We start from the raw sequence: 17,680 nt of genomic DNA on the forward strand, positions 1-17,680 counted from the left end.
TACATGCTATAAAAGAAAAACTCTATGAAAGTACAGTCAAGCAATTCATCCCCCAAACTTGTCCTGATACATACCTCTGACCCAAAATGCTTTTCAAAGTTGTAGTGGAGCATGTTTTTATTAATACAATTTTATTAATACCATTTTATGTGCTCTTTCTGTGCATTTTCCATAACATTACCCTGGGTTTCCTCCCTAACCCACAAGCACTGGATCTCACCCTTGGCTCTGCTCCTTGGCCAGCTATGTGCTGGACTCAGAGCACTCACCAGCACTGCACTGGCTGCTCCAGTTCTACCTGATGTAGGGACCAAGCTATGCAGAGCTGCACCACTTCTAAGTATCACCCATAAGACCGAAGGAAGGTGGCACTGCAGCTGGCTGGCAAGAACTGGCCAGGTAAGTGGATCATTAGTTCACCTAATGCCTGCTTCCGAGCATCACCTCTTGCTTACAGTTCATTTGGTCCCTTGAGTCTTCACCTTTTCCAGGCTGAAAGATAACCTACTTTTCTGTTTAAGCACTCAGAAACTAACAATACAACATGCACAGCCCCAAGATTGAAGCAGTGCTGACAGGAGGAAGAGCATTTCAATTATATTCTTTGTACCTGGCTCTGTGAAGAGGAAATTTCATCTTCATGTTATGACTGAAATGAGTAAGGCATCCTCAGAAATACATGGGATTAGCACAATACAGCTGAAGAGATAAGGGATATAAAGAAAACAAGTCTATTTTAGGCCTCTAGATAACAATAAGCAACAATAGAGTACATTTTATTTCACTGAAGTATTTTATATCTAAATAAGAGATATACAATAACCAGTGTTTAAAAGGCTTGAGGTAAATACATAACACCATTAGTATAAATAAGGGATTAAAAAATTCTAAGTGCACTCAGTGTTTAGATCCACCTGTCCAGGTCTGGTTACTGCCTCTGGCACCCAGTTACAAGACTGTGGCCAAGGTGTAACTTTCACGACCATTTCCACAGGTGGAAAATGAGACACATACTCAATATTATGGCTTAAAGTGCAGAAAACAGTCAGAAAAGCAGCTGTAGTAACAGCACCATTAGCTCAGAACCTACCAGCTTGAGAAAGTTAAAAAGAAGGTTGCCCCAGTAGCTTCTAATTCTGCAAGCAAAAACTCCACACACTTCTCTGTCACTCAGTAAAAAAATCCACAAAATAAAGAGAAATTCAGTTACTTATCCACGAGAGCAAGTAACTTTACAAAATAAACTTAGAAAATACATTTTCTGGACTTCCATTCAGAATCACGTGGCAATTTTTATATACTCAGTTTATGGACAGAAGGGTAATTCTTAAGCCTGACAGCACCCCTGGCTCTAATGTGACAGGTTTTCTTCCTTTACTGAGGACTTTTAAGCGTCTTTTCCCCCTGAAGATGAGTATTCCTGTAATGGGAATATGTATTTTGTGCCTGCTACCAAGATTTCACATTTTGGAATGCTGCTTCATGAATACCTTCACTAATGTAATCCTTCCAGTGCTCCATGAATAAGCAGCTATGGGTTGGCAGTCACAATTCTCACCATCAGATTTACATCAGGAACAGAATGCATTTGAAGCACAATGTAATAACAGAACTAGAGAAAATCCAGTTTAGCCTCTGTATGCCAAAAGGACTTGTCAACACAGGAAGTGGAAGCTCTTTTTTTGCCTATGAACCAAGAATGTTGCTGGGAAAAAAAGCCCAAAAGATTAGTTTTTATAGCTGTTTTTCAGAATGCAACCACCACAGGTAGCCCTGTCAACACGTTTCACTGTGGTGGTGCTGACGTGAAGAATCAGTCCCATGTGCTTCAAGAGGCTGCTTCAGTACTGAACACATTCTGCCACACTAACTGTAGTGAACACATCCTACAGTTTGTAAATGCATTGAGATAACCTGAGGCAAGGCTGTCGGTATGAGAGGCCACATTCAGCCCAGGTGCAGTCAGGTACAGCCCCACTGTATTGTCACATTCACTCCTGTCCTATTTCAAAACCCCAGGTTTTTATTCCACAGTGTTAGCTACGAAGGGGAGGTCAAGTTTTGTTCCATTTGACTTGAAATCTGCCTCAATTTGTGTTCAAAAGAATTGCATTCCAAAAACTTCCACCTCTAGACATAGCTGGAATGCCTGAAGCAGCCCAGGACAAGTGCTGCAACCCTTCATGGACAAACCTCTTATCCAGACCAAAAGGAAGTTTCTGCTTAAAGGAGAAGTAAGAAGCGACACAGTAGCCTCACTGCCAGACATGTGTTTGAAAGCAAACAGCAGTATTAATTACAAATAACCTACTCCCATAAATAAATACACATAGAGAAAATGAGTCTTCCAGATCCTTTGGAAGCCAAAACTGTGTAACAAGGTATTAAATACAACACTTCAGCAAGGAGAAGGCTTTTTCTAAACAAGGAAGACCAAGGCATAGCGAATTACTTGGGAATCCAATGCAGAGAAAGCACCTTTTGCTGCTTGTATCTGAGGATTTATTAAAAATATATTTTTTAACATAAAAGTATAAAATAATCACTACTTTGGCTTGGAAAAACACAGCAGTGGTTTTGATTTTCAAGCAATAAAAACTATCCAGTGATAACTTCCATTTAGTTCCTTCTTGTTAAAAAGAGATTCCTAAATGGGAAACAGGCAAATTATCTCTTCAGATAATACATGCCAGCTTGTGAGAACTTTAAAAACAGTTATTGCTTTTATTTTCTTCCAAGGAAGAGTAGAGTTGAGTCTCATTCCTACTCATGTGGCCATCCCACATCACAGTAAGACTAGTCATGGGGGTTTAGCAGGTTATATGTGAAAAGGCGCTGGAGAAGTCAGTAGAGTAACAATTACTTGGCAGCAAAACCTAGTGGGGAAAGTGGTGGAAAGCTTTCACTTCTCCCATCTGTCAGGCCTTCCAGAGAGAACAGCACTAGCACTGAAACCAAGTGCTAATTGCTGCATATCCCAAGTAATTTGTATCATGCCATGCAATATGGATGGGACAAGCAGTATCTTCTAGTAAATGCCAACATCAAATACAGAGAGGAGGGAAAAAAGGAAGCTTCTCTATGCGTCCCTAACAAACATCCTCATTTACAGTGTTTATACAGCCTCCATCCAGCATTAACAAGAAACAAGTGTTCACAGGAGGAAGGGTGCACACACAGTGTGAGCACACGCTACCAACCATACCTTTGAACAGCTAAGTTTTATGAAAGAAACATTTTTTCCTCCTTTCTCAAGGGTCAGAACACATTTATCATCTCTCTTTAAATGGTAATCAACAGTTTGACCAGTTCATCCACAGGGGAGCCAACAGAACAAGGCAGAAGCACAAGAGTGGGTTTGTTTTAAGTACAGGTTTACGCAAAATGGGTAACTGCTGAGGAGATGGTGTCACCTCTGTGATCCAGCTGATCCTGGAGCCGTGCAAATTCAGTGAGTTCATTCAGTTCTTGAAATTGCCTGTCTGTTTTATGGCTCACCAGTGACCTGTAGAAGTGCACTGCAAACACAATGAAAATCAGTCCAAAGGGAACCATAATAGACGTGGATGCAATGGCTGCTGCCTGTCCCGATGTGATGGTAGTAGTACTGTTGCTCTGCAGTGGATTGTCAGTTTTCTTCTTCAAAGGAAGAAACTTCACCCAACACAGTAACACCACCTCTGCAAGAAACAGCAAAGTCCCAATGACAGTTGAGAATGCCCACGCCAGCTCGATGTGCCGATGCATACGCTCGTGAGGAGATTCCTTCACGGAGTTGAGATTATGCACGTTGCTAACAGCCTCTATGTTCGGAAGAATGCAGGTACTTATCATGAGTGCAAAAAGATGAACAGCAACAAGAACAGTAGTACAGGCACTGAAGGCTATCAAGAGACCTTGAGGGTAGTCATGTTCTGCATCTAGCTGAACTTCTACCATAGCCACCTGAAAGGGAAAGATGAGAGAGATGCATTTAGGTACAATTCCACTATAGATTAAGTTTAGAAGTTCCAGAGGATCATCTCATCCAAACAAACAACAGTCTGCATTTAAATTTCTCTTCATGTCTATCTGCACCCTTTTAATTACCTCCACATTTAGGTCTGAGCTATCAAGCAAAGGCCACTCTTTTCATACTTACTGTTCTGTTGTAGAGCAAACCATCAATATGCATAAAAGCTATTAACAGCACAACCACTTTGCCACCTCCCGCTTACCTCAACAAAAGAGCTGAACTTTGTGATAGACATCCTCAGACACTAAAGGTGAAACTATTCTTATCTATAATGTGAAAGCCTGCAACAGCAGATCTTGGGGTCCTTTCTCCTTGAGTATTTGTCTTAAAGTTCAGAAGAGCGGGAGCCTTTCAGCAGAAAGAACACCTTTCCATGGGGCTCTCAGCTATAGTCTTTCACTCAAAATAAGTATTTCATACTCTAAAACACAGATTCGAAATGGTCTCCACAATATCCAGCATCAAACAGGCCTGTCAGAGGCTGGTAATACAGACATCACTAGCTACTCACATTGGAAGCTGCATTCAGCCTCCTCTTTAGGCAAGAAGAGCTAACTCATGAAGATGCTCCAAAGTCCAGCTCTCCACTGTTGTATGGATCCATGCCCTTTTATAAACTTAGCTATCCAAACATGCCTATGCTTAAGGAGCAGAGATTAGCATTAACAGCATGAGGAAACTCAAGCTCAGCTCAAAGTTTTCTTAATACAGAAAATAAATTAGAATGTCTTTTAAAACTGTCAGGTGGTTTTATGCACATGCAATTGATGAGTAACATCAATCCCAGCAGCTCTGCTAAAAAACAACCTTTCCTGATAAACCTGCCTTCCAAAGCACAGTCCCCAAAAGGGAATAATGCAACAATGTCTCTATGTTGAGTGCTCTTTCTCAAATGATCTTATTAAATAAATAGACAGAAGATGCTTAAAATGCAGAGGTAAAAGAACATATCTGACAGCAATCTTAAATATAAACACACATATACAATGCAAGGGAGATGTGGAGGCTGCTGTTGAGCACAGTTCAGGCTGATTCACACCAGCCCTTTCTTCAACAAAGGATCAAGACCACTCAATCTTTCATTGGAACAATACAACTTGCTAGCCCAAGCAAACCCTAGCCTGGTTTAGAAGTGGTGATCTGCTAGCTGAGCTGCTGCTTCAATGCCTCTGGTGAACACAAAGCTGGCACAGGCCCATGTAACTGAAGCAGCAGCAGTTGTACCAGGACCTCACTCGTAGTAGCACAAAGCAATGAACCTAGTTCTGTAACATACCAGTTCATCCTCAAAAAGACCATGAAACAAGTTCACACAACACAGTGCCTGAAATGAATCAGCTCTTTTGAGTCCCACCAATACAGGCTTAGCCATTACCACATACCATTAACAATGGTTTAGGCAGTTCTCAGCCTGCAGCACACATTTCAAACACCTAATTCTTATCAAACTGCTATGAGGAAACTTTGATGAAGCACAGGTAATATGGATGCAGGGAGACACAGAAACCAGGATCCAAAGACAACTGCAAACACAGTAAGAGCATCCAAACTTCATTATGTTGCAAGACCTGAATCAAGCTACACCTAACCTGGGATCCCACCTTCTGCTCTCAGAACCAGCATGTTCCAGGACACCAGAACTCCTGCCTGCTAATGCACCAGACATGAAGCCAACGAAGGGTTTTGCTCAGACATGTTCCAACAGGCATTCAGGGCCATTTGCCAGTATTGTAATTCCTTTCTTGAAAGCTTTTATGGTCACAAGCCTGAGCACCCGCCAGCTACCAGCTTCCAAGAAGTTACAGTAACACACATGCAATTATTACTCAGAAGACTTAAACCCACCATTTATCAGCCGTGGGAAACTTCACATTTGAGAGGACAAACAGTCCTCAGGTCTCTCCTCTCTTGCTACATCCCAGCATACTCGAGGCATGTTGGGCTTCCTGTGTTTTCCACAGAACAATTGCAACCGTTCAGCACAGAGAAGTCATCTTCTTCCTTCAAGAATGCTCTGGTAACTTCTCTGCTGTCTAGACTCAAACCCATCAAGCATGACAAGCCATTCTAGTCTTTATTCCTAATCCTCATACTAACATAGCCATGACACTAAAGAGCTTCTGAAGATGAAGACTTTCTTTTAAGAACTGATGTATTTAATTCACCAAATATTGAAGACATTTTCTATTTCCATTAATCAATGTCTCCGTGTAATAATGATATCAAGCATCTGAATTGGAACTTAGACTCTCTTAATTGCAATGTACCAGCTGTCCTGGAGCTCCTGTTCTCATTTCAGAGCATCAAGAAGAAATCTTTTCTTCCTTTTCTCAGCCTACCCTGAGCTGAATAAAAACGCTAAATAAAGACATTACATCTCAATGTACCTATTCTGATTCGGCTATAATGACATGCATGATCAAAACAAATCTTGTAAGAGATTAGCTTAATTGAAGCAGCTTTCAGATACTCAGCTCTGTGCCTGGATAACCACCGACAGAATCAAAGGGACAGCTATTCAAAGGAGATGCCCATAGCAGGAATCCCAAGTTTTCCTGGGATAAGACAACTTCATATTAATGTTGTTGGGTGCTTCCCTAAAACAGTGACCCCAGGAGTACCTACAACCATTAAGTATTAATGGGATAACTTAAACTCCAGTTTACAGGCCTCAGTTTCTATGGCCAACCAATACATTAACACAGATGTGCTTTGCACAGGAAGCTCATTATGCAGGTAGGTCCCAAATAATCTCTCAAAAGAAACTGCACTTAAAAGTCGCAGTTGTAACTGACATTGGTGCTGGAAACACCTTAAAAGCAGGAGTAGGGAAGCAAGAAAACACTTCTCTTTCCCATTCATTCAGCCTTTGTGCTCATGCCTAGCAGAGCAACTCCAGCTTGACCCGTAAGTGAAAAAACAGTTCATGTTTTCTGTCAAGGAAGCTAATTTGGGAACCCCTTTCACTATAAACCAGCAGAAAACCTGCCAACTCTTTCAATTGCAAGCTTCTGTTCTTCCTGGGCCAAGCTTGAGCCAGGCTCCTAAACAAAAAGCTCCATTTTCCAGCAGGAGGCCCCGTGCCTGTTTCCAAACAGCAGCACAAGGCATTGGAAGTTCTCTCCTTTGCTCTGGTTCCAAAGTGCACAGATCACAACTGCTCTTTCAAGATAACGCTTGGGAAAACAGGGTCCCAGTGAGGTCATCTGATATGATTCAAACCCATGCAGAGTCTGAACTCACAGGTACATCCTCATGTTCTACACAGGAGAATGTTTCCTGTGCCCTCTATTTGGTTTCTCTGCTGGTTCAGAAGACAGGCCCCTCAGGGCAGGAGCTGTCATAGATGTCTGCACAGTATCCAGTGTGTGACAAGCCTCAGCACCTTCTCCATCACCACTTTCAAAGCTTCTTTGAACACATGCCACATGATTCCTACTCTGAAAGCATCCTGCCTTGCTGCATAACCACCCAGTAATGTAGGTTGGAAGACACCTCAAGAGGTCACCTGGTCTAATCCCTGCCTCAGAAAGCTGATTCTAACTTCAGCTCATCCTACAGGTATGACTGACAGATTTACTACAGCTCTTGACAAAGGTGTGAGTCTGAAATACAGCTTCTTGACGAAATTCTTATGACATTAGGATGCAATACTGGAGTTCCCATAACCATAAGGAAGGTGGGCATAAGATGTCAGAAAACAACTGAACTTGGGCACACAACCATGTTAAGGCTCTGACAGCCCTGGATTTCAAAGCCATAGCAGCCTGAATACTACCACATTGCATGAAATCCAACAGCTTGCCCTCTAGAAGAATCAGCATTTCAATTTGATTTAAGGTGTTAATATCCCACCAGTTTGCAGAAGTGAGCTGTGATAAACTAATAAAGCAATTTTCACCAGCAATAACAATTAATGTAAAGCACCAGTCACATACAGAGCTGTAAATGAAGCTCATCTTGCTACTGAAATGCAGGGTAAGCAGCTGTCCTGGTTTGTCACTTGTTTGGTTTTACCACAGCAGCAGGACTGTTGAATTTGATGACTTGCTTCAGATCTTAGCATTATTCCCCAGTTTTATAAGCTACTAGGCAGGATGTTGGTTTCACTTAGATCGGTTTTAGTTCCAGCATAATGCAAGCTTCACATCCATGTTTCAATATAGGTGTTTGTGAAGTCAGAAGTATCCAGGGAAATGAAAACATGACAGACAGAAGAAAAACAAGAGGAAGAACTGCAGCAAGAGCCACCATCTAGCAGGTCACACTGACACTCACGATGTCCAACACAGGAACAAAGGTAACTGCTCTCTGTTATGTGCAATGGCAGCAGCAATGAACAGAGTATCTGAGAGCTTTCTGACTTAATCACAGGCTTGCATCCTTTTCAGAATCAGGAGCCACTGCTGTAGAGAAAGGGAAATAAACTGCCTTAACTCAAGTAAATCTGTATTATCTATGAGCTATTTATAGATTACTTCCTCTCCTCCCCTTCCCCACAGAGATGACTGAGCTCTGGTCAGCAGGAATGTAACACGTGCTGGAAGCTGTGCTGTAACTGCCTCACTATCTCTCAGGGTATCAGGTATTAGCATTGGTGTACAGCTGCGAGTCACGGCTGAGTTCACCATGCCATGAACAGAGAGCTTCAAATCAGACAGCCACAGCTAATTCAGACTCCTCACTGCTAGTTATAGCTCTGAAGAGCACGTGTGGCCAATTCTCCACATGCTGTAACCAGAGGCTGCACTCAACAATTAACCAATGGCCCTGAGATGGGATGTGTCCAGTACCCCACAAGATGCTATCTGACCAGCCTAAAGCTCCAATTACAAGTGCTCTCCTATCCTTGGTATCTTACAGATTCAGACAAGAATCACAGAGCAAGAAACCCATCTCATTAAAAGTGACCAGGTTTAGATACAGGCAATGTCATAATGACCTATTTAATGGAATACTTTGAGGAACAGTGGCTCTTGGTATGATCACATTCTTACTATGTCTACTGCTCATGTAGTTAGAAGCCTCATAGATTGTAACAAGCAAACCAGCTTTAGAAAGGGGGTCAATGTCAGCTTCAAACGTGTGTCTTACAGCCACTAACCACCTCTTTGTGATCACAAGTTTAGAGTTACCTGCATACCCTTGCAAAATTGTTCTTCTCTTCCCTGGCCACAAGTACCATCCTGAATAGGAAATGAAGAGGACAAGATGATTTTATACAGCCTAGTGTGTCAGAAATGGCTTAAAAGAAAGCTGTGTTGATGCAACATCACAGCTGCATTGTGTAAGGGTTTATCCACACAGTAAGAGGATGTGAATCTTACCTGGAGAAATGGATCAGTGCTGCACCACCTTCACCTTATGGACCAGCACACACTGAAGTAGAATTGTGCATGGTGACCACTGAAATACTTCAATCAACACCTATCTGCACCAAGCACTGAGCTGCAGATAGGCCAAGTTTTGACTACATCCATCTACCCATATAGTTCCATGTGCAAGTGGCTCTTCTTAGCACGTTCTACTCTTAGGGGGAACAAAAAGCCTCAAGCGCAGAGAAGTTCTTTCTCCAAGTCCTCAGGTTCACATCACAAGTTATTTTCAGTAACAGATTCCATCTTCTGCCCCACTGCTGGTGTCTGTGTGTGGGACCACAAAGCCGAGAACCAGACTGGTGTCATAGCACTGTCTCCTCAGCTCCTGACAGCACTATTCATTTCCAGAGGCAGAGGAGCAGAGCCAGGCTCACAGTGCCTGCACCATTCATTATGGGTTATAAACAACTCAGAAAGACTCTGTATGAGCCAGAATCAGTCACTGAAAATTGAATACAAATACAGGATTTAATTTTATTTTGCTAATAAGCACAAAAAGACAATACCCACATGGTAAGAGCAAATGCATTTTGAGAAGGTAGTACCTCTATATAGTGTTAAATCTATTCAGTAAGTATGAGGTCAGATAAGACAGCACAGCAGGGAGAAGAAAGAGCAGCTCAGTATCACCTTTACATCTTCCACTCGCAGCTGGTGTAAGACAGAACAATGAGAGACCCAAGTACTCTACACTGCCTGAGACAGGGATGTTCAAAGGAGCAACAAAACACTGCTTTCATGACTGCAAGACGAGAACCCTTTTATATGAGGAAAGATTCTTCAGTGCACAGTTCTAATCTGTAAGTACAATAGTGATACAAAACGTAGAGTAGCAGCAGAAGGCATGGAACTGAGCCTGTAACACTTGCAGGTTGCAGTATGCCACTGTTCTGAGTTACACTAACAGCAATCCAGTTAAATACAGCAAAAAGCTTCTATAGAAAAGAGACTGGTTTTGTACTTGTAACCAGAGTAAGCTTTACTAGACCTAAGGACTAGCCTAGGACTAAGCTGTCTTGAGTACCTGTATGGCAGTGACAGCAGCAGAGCTCAAGTCCTACCATCAACTGTTATTATGGAAATGAGTTTCATTAATATTTATCAGTGCAGTCAGTCTTTACAAAAGATGACTCCAGCTGCCTTCAGAAGACCATATTGGCTATATTTCAAAGGCAGGAGTTGACAGTTCTTTGATGATGTTCAATACTTGAAGCATGTATCACAATCTAGGCAACAGCCTGGCCAGCTTGCCCTGTTAGAGGTATTTAAAAGAAAACTGCTGTCAGGTATACAACATCTCCTAAGTACTAAACATAAGGAAGCCAACCACAACGTGTAATTCAGACCCCTAGCTTAGGCTCAAGTATTTCCACAAGGCTGTGAAGTGGTGGAGGGAGGAGGTGTTTGAGTTTTACAGTTTGATGACTGTTGCAATTTAACAACTTCCCTATGTTTGTGACTCCAGTATCATGACATTGTCATGATGGTGACCTGGTGACAAAGTGATGCTAACAGGTCAGCTTAATAGTTCAAACAAAAACAACCTGCCAACAGCCTGTCTATACTGGAGCTCTTAATACTGCTGCTGGTGGTGTGGATGAGCTAGTGCTTGTCATACTGGATCCAACCTGCAAAGTATTTCCAGCATTCAGATAAACTGGATTAAGACATAAAACCAGATGAAGGCAGGCACAGAAGGGGGAAAATAATCACACCTCAATATCTGGGCTGTAACATGAAAATGGGAAGTACTTGATGCCTCCATTAGCGTGGAAGGAATCCTTCATTCTTTCATGGATTACACATACCCCACAAATTACAATTTCTTTACCTCTAACAATTTGGGGCACTGGTATTAACTGGTGGCACTGTAGAATGGAAAACTGCACTAAATGCAAGGTTATAAGCTTCATAAATTCCCTCTTGGGCATATGGCACTAGGTGATAGCATCCATGGAAACCTGCACAAAGTCAGTGCTTGGTTTACTCACAAGAGTTTAACTCCAACATCAGTTTACAATCATCAGACTCTAGAACTGTTTCTGAAGCTAACACACAGTGGCAAATAGTGATGTACAGCTCAAAACCAAAACTAACTGTAAACCAGGCTTTTAATCAGTCTTCTCTGTGGAAACATAACACTTGAGTTTGAAACCTGGCTGAGCATTTCATACTCTACACATCAGTGACCCAGGCTCTCTCGACTCTGGCATGCATCATTTAACCGGGGTATGTGTAACCAGTCTTGAGGGAATAAGCATTGCAAAATGACTGCAGTTACACATGAAATAGGTCCAAAATAAAGGAAGAGTTTAGTGGGAATAAGCTTCGCTCTAACTAGGATGCAAGTACAGTTTAACTAAACAGCAAGGATCAATGGGGCTGACGTGGATACACTCCTAACACTTCCCATCAATATGCTGGGTTGTCCTGGATGTGTCATTTAAGCTCTTTCTTCCTCGGGTCTATAGGGAGAACAGAGGAACAACCACAGTGAAGTGCTGCTGTAAGCTTGAGATCCAAAACTAGACTGTACTGTTGTTCAAATACCAGGTGCCAAGGGATCCGCTGCATTTAGTAAACAATGCAGAGGCGTGACAGCAGAAGGCAGCCCTGCCTCTCAAGGCACCAGAACCTCAAAGACAAGCAAAGTTAGTACAAAGAAACCTAAAAATACCTGACAGTTAAAGCCAGCTCTTCTGAAAATAGATTAGAAAGGCTCAGCTAGAGAGTGACAGCAAACCCAAGGAGGTTACAGGTTGATTTCCAGTGTGATCTTGTTAAAGGAAGAAAACAAGTGGAACTTTTGAGAGGGGTAACGGCCAGAAATTCAAATACACTGAATGTTCACATGTAACATTCCTGGCAACTGGAGACTGTGTTAATTGGAACAAAGAGGCTTTTTCCTGGAAGACCCTAAGCACCATAAATTCAAAAGCAGCAGTTTTCATCTGAACTCCTACAACTCTTCCTAGAGAATAAAGAAAGAAGAAGCCTCACCTTGTACATCCATGGGATTTTGAGAATCCACACAGCACATAGAGAAGCCAGAGGGATTTAAGACATTAAAAATGACTTTTAAACAACAGCATTTTTGTTAAAGGAGATGCAGTTTGCAGATAACAACAAACCACACGGTTATTTTCCATGTTCTCTCAATGTAAAAGCGTGACTCAAAAAACCACCCTGACAAACTACTGACACAGGAAAAGGAAACCTCAGGAGCAGCAGCGGAGTCCGAGCTCCCAGCCTGGTGCATGTCACCCAAGGAGAACCAACTCAAACATGCCGCTGGACTAACACAGCCGCCTGTCAGTCAAACCAACAGCAGTCCACCACCACCCCTGAGGAGCTGCAGTCTGTTTTTAGCTATTGAAGGAGAACAGTGACATTTACTTGACCGTCAGAAGGCTGCTGCAGACCGGCTGCTATGTTTGCGAACAGCATCCTCTAATTAGAACAATGGCTCTTAAAGGAGAATATATATTACGGCTGAAAATATCTTGTTAAAAGCAGAGCGAAAGTCAGAGCCGGACAATTCGGTATTGATAACTATGAAGCATTTTAAACAGATGCTAATGGGGCTAATGGCAGTTAGCAGCTTAGTACATTAGGGAGGACGGACGTGTAATAGAACCACAGCATGGTTTGGGTTGGAAGGGACCTTAAAGCTCCTCCAGCTCCAACCCCTGCCATGGGCAGGGACCCCTTCCACTGGAGCAGCTGCTCCAAGCCCTGTGTCCAACCTGGCCTTGAGCACTGCCAGGGATGGGGCAGCCACAGCTTCTCTGGGCACCCTGTGCCAGCGCCTCAGCACCCTCACAGGGAACAGCTTCTGCCGAAGAGCTCATCTCTGTCAGTCCGAAGCCATTTCTCCTTGTCCTACAGGATCAAGCTTTTAGGTTACCACATTTCAATCTATACTGAGTGCTTATTTGAGACAGAAAGGACTTCTCGTTTCTATACCAACCACGAAAGCAAAAACCATAGTAAAAAAAGACGTTTCTAAAACATGCCCAAAACTCTCAACTAAACAATACCCAAGATTCCCTTAAGCAAAAATCAGGGATAGCTCCAGTGCAACACCTGCCTTTGGCTGCGTCCGCACAGCGGCTGCGGTGAGGAAGAGGAGCGGCAGCGGCAGAGCCCGGGCAGTGCTGCGGCACCGGCTGTGCTCCAGACACCAGCGTGCGAAATGAAGCACGGAAGCAAGGCGCTGCCTTGGCATTCCCGGACCTGCGAGCGGGCGGAGCACCCGCTATGCGAGCATCCTCCGAGCATTAAACCCCTGCCGTTAACCGGAGATAACGGCTGTGAGGCCGCTTCCAACTCGTGTCATGACAGCTCTGCATGTACAACGAGCACCCGCGGCCCTGGGCCTCCTCCGGCCTCACGGCGCCCGGGTGCGCTGACCCCGCTGCCCGCATGGCTGGAGACGAAGGAAGAGGCGGCAGGGCCCTCCCCGGGGTGCCACACACCGCCCCGGGTGCCTTCCCGTCCTTCTGCAGCCACCACTGAGGGGAGAGCAGTGAGGTCTCCGGTCAGCAAAGGCAGAAGTAGCGGCTCCGCTCCCCGCTCCCCACACCCGCTCCCTGCCCGCCCGGCCGCTCACCATGGCGAAGCCGGAGAGCAGCGCGGAGGTGCGGCTGGAGGCTTTCAGCTTGGCCCGGCTCAGGTAGAGCTTCCGCCAGGACAGCGCCTGCATCGAGTGCTCGTTGAGGCTCATGGGCTCGGGGCTGCGGGCGGAGGAGCACAGCGGCAACGACGGCTCCTTCCGGCGGCGGAGCGGGGGACACGGCACGGGCCCGGCCGGTGCTGAGGCCGGTGCTGGGGCCGCGCCTGCCGCCGCTCCGCTCCGGGCCTGCGCGCCGCCGCCCGCCGGGCCCCGCCCACCGGCTCCTGATTGGCCAGCGCGGCGAGGCCCCTCCCCTCCGCTTCCCGGCGGCCCTCAGAACGAGGCAGCCCGAGCGTCGCGCCCAAGAGGCCGCGTCCTGGTGCCTCCCTCAGCGGGGCTGTGAGGGGTGAGCCCCGCTCAGGGCCCGAGCCCCGCTGCAGGCCCCGGCCGCAGCCGGCAGCAGGTGACCGGAGCCTGCAGGCTGAGGCAGTGTGTGCTCCGGTGACCGGCGGTAGGTGCCCCACGGCTCTGTGGGGGAAAGGGTCGGGATGCCCCCCCCCCCCCCCCCCCCCCCGCGTCGGCCCCGCTTCTTTACCTCAGAACACAGCCACAGCCTTCTCTCAACTGCCGCCCCTCCTAGGAAGTTTAGGCGTTTAATCTACATCTGTGGATTTAATCTACATCTGGTGGATCTGAACCTGAGAGCAGCCACCCTCGAGTCTAGTTCAAATCGATAACCCTCTGCCACGTACTCAGTCGTTTCATTAGACGTTTTGTGGGCCCAGAGCTCCTGATAAACCCGGTTTTTATCAGCAATCATCTGATAACCTTGATCAGAACATTAAACAGAGAACACAGGCCGTTGCTGAAAGATTATTTTATTGCCACATTCATGCAAACCTTTTAAAACATACTTTATTTTTCTTTGTGTTTTACAGAGTGGAAACATTAGGCATAGAGCAGAACTCCATAGCAAATACATGGCACAGCTCTGAAGATGATTTCTGAAAAGGTGAGAAAACACAGTGCTGGTGCCAAGTCACACTGCTGGGTCTGGAGAGCTAAAGGATGTGTAAGGAACCAACCTGTTGCTGTCAATTTCTAGTAAGAAATATACAGTTTTAACACCGGACAAGGATGCTTGTGCTATTTACAGGTATTTGGAAGGTCACATACCGCAGGGCTGCTTCCATTACAAATCAAAAGCACGGGTGATTTTCTATGGCGTTGAAGTTTTTCGCCTTCCAAGTAGGCAAAATGCAGCACATTGTGTTTAACGGGTTTGCTTTGTTCCTCTCTTCACACCCTTCTCTGATTTGCAAGGCCATTCACAGCAAACACTGCACCGACACAGGTCTCAATGCTCTTCATTTACATGGCATTCTTGTAAAAGATATGTAGTTGAAGTGCCCAAGAAGAAAATCTTCACGGCTTGGAGCTCTTCAGAGGCATTCCCTGAAACCACCGGTTTTTTACCACATAATTTGATTTCTCATTCCCTTCTCAGGAAATAAATGGAGTTGTCTTCTTATAAAACAACTCCTGGTTAGATTTTTATCTACGGGGACATTAAAACACCTCAATGAATGAGTCAAACTCATTCTTCTACAAATGAGTTTGACCTGCAGCCTCTCCTTAAAAGCTGCTGTGCCAGTTCCTCTACGAAGTGTTTGCCACCTTCTTTCTCTTTTATGTGTGACAGCAGTGTCCATTTGTGTGAAAGCCCAGCCTAAGCATTTAATGATGGACTTGGCAGGGTTAGGTTTGCATCTGGGCTTGATGATCTCAAAGGTGTTTTCCAACCGAAATGATTCTATGATTATAAATCCTCTTTGTTCAGTGTGCTTTAATTCTAAATGAAAAAACAACCCCAAATCAGAAGAACTCATCACCAGTCGGCTTCTTGTGTGACTCCCACTGATGCCTTAGGCTAAGTCTGAGCTCCGCATTGCAAAGCGGTGAGTAACAGCCCCTTTGTGATTTCATTACTGCATTTTCCTTGGGAGATGAGATAACCATCGAAACCCAGTGATGTAGTTTCCTCTGCATCTCAAGCAAACTGTCGTTTAGTTTCTGTGGATTCATACACTTAAAAATACTTCACATTGCTGCTCATAAGCTATGAAAAATATTTATGTACGTACTCAAGACTGGTTGTTCACCATTTAATCTCATTTCTGCACAGAATTACAGCTGAACTCTTAACATCATGGGTCAGTGCTACTGCATAAATAATACCTAGGTCTTGACCTGTTCCCTAAAATCAGATTTCTCTAGAAGAACACAAACCTGCAAGAGTCATAAATCTGAGAAGGACCTGAAGTGTCTTTCTAAAGAACTATTAAAACAGACTCTTTGAACTCACTCTATTCTTCTGTCCATCACTCCTAATCCTGTTTATCAGTAAGGACTTTGAAAGATATAACAGTATTGCACACTGATGATCTGTTGAGTTCATATTTCATTCAGAGAAACAGTACAGAAAAGGACCTACCAAAATCAGTAATCTTATTCCATCCCCTTTTTCCAAACCCAGCCCATGTGTAACTTTCAGCTTCCAGCTTTGTAGCTTTGAAATATCATTTCCTTTCCTAGCAGAAACAAAAAGTCGGTTTGTTAAACAGGAGAACATAAACTGCGGCTCAAGCCTTCTGCAGCTAAACCATTAGGGCTGTAGCAGCATCCCCTTCTTCCCCTTGATGTCCAGAACATTTTACAGCTCCATTTTGAGGTACAAACTAAACAGGATAAATTGTTTTCTTTCCAGCCCTAATTACTCATTATTACACACCTCTGCACTGCCACTCTAGAGTGAGCTGAAACAAAAAGACTCTTGTAATGCTTAATTAACTCCTAGAAATGCTTCAGGGAGTTCTGAAATCAGGCTGGAGTTCAGAAGTGAGGTTTGTTGTTACCTCTGATCAGTGCAATTGCGGAAGCCCACCAAAAGGGTGTAGTCCTGCGCTCTTCCTTCATCTCAATCACACTCTTCATCCTGTAGATGACACCGATCAAATGGCTACAGAGCTTCAGTGATGAAATATCAGTGATGAAAAATACGGGGTTTTTTTTCTTCTTAATGGGAGTTTTCTGCTGGATCAGGTCATTGAACTGACTTACCCCGTGGCTGCATGAACACTGCACCTAACGCAGGAGAAATGAGGGACATAGCAAGAGAAATGGAGCTGGCTCTAGCAGCAGCAGGTTGCTATTACCCCTAATTAGAGGTAATGTCAACCCATTCTTGGATCATTTAGGCGTGAACACAATCGGAGAAGATGGCAGAAGTCCAAGTTTCTTTCCAGAAAGCCCCGAGAAATCTGTACACAGTCACAAGGATACTCATAGTTCTTTTTTTCTGCTAAAAATGTACTTCTGTATGTTCTGTAGGAGGACTGAATAAGAAGAATGGGTTCGCTGAGTACTGTATGATTAATGGATGTGGCACTGAGCATGCAAAGGTTCTACCCTCTGCAGAGCAGTTCTAAAGCATATTTCCAGCTTCACATGCAAATCATCACTTCCATTTGTTCCTGTTATTGTACCAAAACCAAATCAGGTTACCACAGAACGGAAATTATGGTAGATCTGCATGAAAAACACATCAGAAGTTGCAAGAGGCAAAGAAAGGTTTGTCAGCAGTCCTGAGCAGTGAGGTCAAGGCAAGCATCT

The 17,680-nt window shown here is 44.3% G+C and overlaps 1 protein-coding gene across 1 annotated transcript; it reads right to left on the reverse strand.

Annotated features, from left to right (window-relative positions):
• Positions 1 to 757: 757 nt before the first annotated feature.
• On the reverse strand, positions 758 to 14,252 carry LOC101880859 (calcium release-activated calcium channel protein 1). Its single transcript, XM_034068650.1, has 2 exons — positions 14,006 to 14,252; positions 758 to 3,945 (listed from the first exon to the last, which is right to left on the reverse strand). Exons 1-2 carry the CDS (start codon positions 14,117 to 14,119, stop codon positions 3,376 to 3,378), a joined length of 684 nt encoding a protein of 227 aa, XP_033924541.1. The 5' UTR covers positions 14,120 to 14,252; the 3' UTR covers positions 758 to 3,375.
• Between the last annotated feature and the right edge of the window lie 3,428 nt (positions 14,253 to 17,680).

This window comes from Melopsittacus undulatus, chromosome 12 (genome assembly GCF_012275295.1).
Source record: "Melopsittacus undulatus isolate bMelUnd1 chromosome 12, bMelUnd1.mat.Z, whole genome shotgun sequence".
Lineage (NCBI taxonomy): Eukaryota > Metazoa > Chordata > Aves > Psittaciformes > Psittaculidae > Melopsittacus > Melopsittacus undulatus.

Coding starts and splice junctions, on each gene's coding strand:
- LOC101880859 (XM_034068650.1), bottom strand. CDS start 14,119: ATGAGCCTCAACGAGCACTCGATGCAGGCGCTGTCCTGGCGGAAGCTC. Junction 3,946..14,005: donor TGCTCTCCGGCTTCGCCATG/GTGAGCGGCCGG, acceptor TTTCCCTTTCAG/GTGGCTATGGTAGAAGTTCA.